The sequence below is a fragment of the Fukomys damarensis genome, unplaced genomic scaffold (assembly GCF_012274545.1).
Source record: "Fukomys damarensis isolate Sample0158 unplaced genomic scaffold, DMR_v1.0_HiC HiC_scaffold_27, whole genome shotgun sequence".
Classification (NCBI taxonomy): Eukaryota; Metazoa; Chordata; class Mammalia; order Rodentia; family Bathyergidae; genus Fukomys; species Fukomys damarensis.
The window spans coordinates 15003795-15006163 of NW_022900939.1; the positions used below are offsets into that span (position 1 = coordinate 15003795).

At 56.7% G+C, this 2369-nt stretch overlaps 1 protein-coding gene across 12 annotated transcripts in view; it reads right to left on the reverse strand.

The window, feature by feature from the left end:
* Cd44 (CD44 molecule (Indian blood group)) overlaps positions 1-1474 on the reverse strand; it is an 85536-nt gene extending 84062 nt beyond the window's left edge. For 4 of the 12 annotated variants that reach the window (XM_010612585.3, XM_010612584.3, XM_010612594.3 and 1 more), the window contains exon 1: positions 1102-1473. In XM_010612585.3, coding sequence (XP_010610887.1) covers positions 1102-1174 — 73 coding nt within the window. In that variant the 5' untranslated portion in view covers positions 1175-1473. Of the gene's footprint in view, positions 1-1101 lie in introns of all 12 variants that reach the window. The other 8 variants (XM_010612589.3, XM_010612588.3, XM_010612590.3 and 5 more) reach the window with 5 other exon arrangements.
* Between the last annotated feature and the right edge of the window lie 895 nt (positions 1475-2369).

A 2369-nucleotide genomic window follows, 5' to 3' on the forward strand; every position in this document is an offset into this window, starting at 1 on the left:
CCCTCATGTGAGTTTGGCTTGCGTTTTGCCCTTTTTTTTTTTTTTTTGGTATCTCCCCAGAGCTGGATTTAATAAATGCTGCTGAGTAGAATTAACCATAGACTGAGCTGTCTTAATGACCCTGCTGGCACTTCTTAAAAGAAAAATTAATTTTGTTAGCGATAAGCAAATCGGCCATGTAATTATCTGCTCATATACAGACAAAGAAAAGGATTGCCTGGAGTTGAGCCATGCTGGAATACCTCACATTTGGCCCCTCCCCTCCACAGCCACCAAAAGCCACCGAGGCGGTTTGGATGAGACCCTGGGGCCCCGGTGCCAGGTTTTCTGATACTTCCCTGTATCCAGGATCCGCTCCCACTCTGAGGCTTCTGTGCCAGGAACGGGAGCCACTTACTGTTTGGATTTCCCCAGACTGACTGGCAGAACAGGAGGTGGCAAGGACTGAACAGGTGGCCCTGTCACCTACGCGTCCCCCTGCCCCAGGCGGGAACAGCAGAGACACTCAGCGCTTCTCCGCAGAGCTGGTTCAAGTTCCCACAAGCCTTGGGTGGTCAGTGACTGGAGCAGACTGCCAGAGCTTCGGAAACCAGGCTCCGTGGGGAGCCACCCTTGCGACTTTCCTGAGGCCTTTTCGGAAAGCTCATGGCCAAGGACACTTACACTTGTGACTCCGTGGCCACCTTGCCGGAAGCTACTGCCCCGGCCCCAGCTCCAGCCGTCTTGCCTCAGCCTCTGCCCCGCCCCGGCCAGCCCTTGGGCATCGGAGCCTGTTAGTCCAAGCACCGGCTGCTGCGCGCAACCCCAGTACAGTTACTTTCTGCCATGTGCTCCAGCTCTAGGAACCTCACCCAAAACGGCGCGCGGGCAGCTTGCCCGGCAAACTTTTCTTCTCTTTCTCTTTTCCCTTTAACAAAACGGCGCTTCCCACCAACAAGCTCTCCAACCGCTTAGAGCAAATCCCAGCCTTCCTTTCTCGAGCCCAGTCCAAGTCGCTCGCCGCCCACCTGACTGCAGCCCCCTGCCCCAGCCGCTCAGACTGTGGGGCTCCCGCGGGACCCCAGGCTCCCCGGCTCCCGCTCGGCCGCGGCTGGCACTCACCGATCTGGACTTGGGCCAGGCTCAGCTGCACGAGGCACAGTCCCCAGGCTGCGCGCCACCAGAACTTGTCCATGGTGTCCAGTGAACCCAGAGTGCAAGCGTGTGGAGCTGGAGGGTCCCGACGCGGGGGGACACGAGAGGACGGGGCGAGGAAGGCGGACCAGACCTGTCCGAGGCTGGTGGCCGCTGGGCAATGAGGCCGCCTCGGAAGTTGGCGGCAGATTTTGAGGATAGGAGTGACCTAAGAGGGAGGGAGCGAGCGAAGGACACACCCAAGCGAGGGGCTGTGACTAAGCAGCCAGCAGCGGTTTAAAGACTCACCAGCCCTCCTGGGCGATGCCCCTGTGCCCCAGCTGCTCTCGCCTGGGAAGTTTTGAAGTTGTAATGTTGGGGGGGTGCTGTTCCGAGTGCGCCTGCGTCGGAGCACCCCCTATACCCCCCGCGCACCCCCTGGGGAAGGCAGCCTAGTGCCGGAGAATCACTGTCCTGAAACCTCCCCGGGGCTGATTCAGTCTCTGGCCTCTCCTTTCCCGCTGAATTTCTCTGAGTAGGCTGAGGAATGGTCGTCTGGGTTTCCCGAGCAGCTGGTTATCCTGGGAGAGAAGCTGGGACCACGGGAGAAGTCCTGCCCAGGATAAGGTGTTTTCCGGGCCAGGGAGGGGAGTGAGGCGAGCTAGGGAGAACTGATTCTTCTTCCCCCTCAGCGGGAAGTGAATTTTATTAGGCTCTGAGGATTTTTGTTCCTACTCAGGGAAAGCTAGGGACAGCTAGCTCCGCCATCCTATGTGTCCACCCACCGCTCCCAGGATGGTGCCTTTCTATTACACCCATTCACCTTCCCAAATACACTCCCATCCACCCACCTGCCTATCGACATATCTTTTCCTTGCTTTCTTCAGGGTTCACACGTCCACATGCCCTAATCTCCCATTATCCACCCACTTCCATCCATCTTGCCGATCATCTACTACTCCAACCGCATATCCCTTCGTCCATCCGTCCATCCAAACACCAGCTCTTCCACTCATCCATTCATACAGCTTCTCATCCATCATTCCACGCATTCTACCCACATCTTCTCATAAACCCTCATAATACACCATCTCCTCCATGTACCCACCCACATACTGGTGGCATCCACCCCCTCTATTCCATCCACGTGTCCACTCCTCATTTTACCCAACCTCTCATCCACCCACACATCCATCCTTTCTTGCTTGCTCCCATTCATAGATTGCTCCGTAGCCATTCTACTCCATAAATCTTAA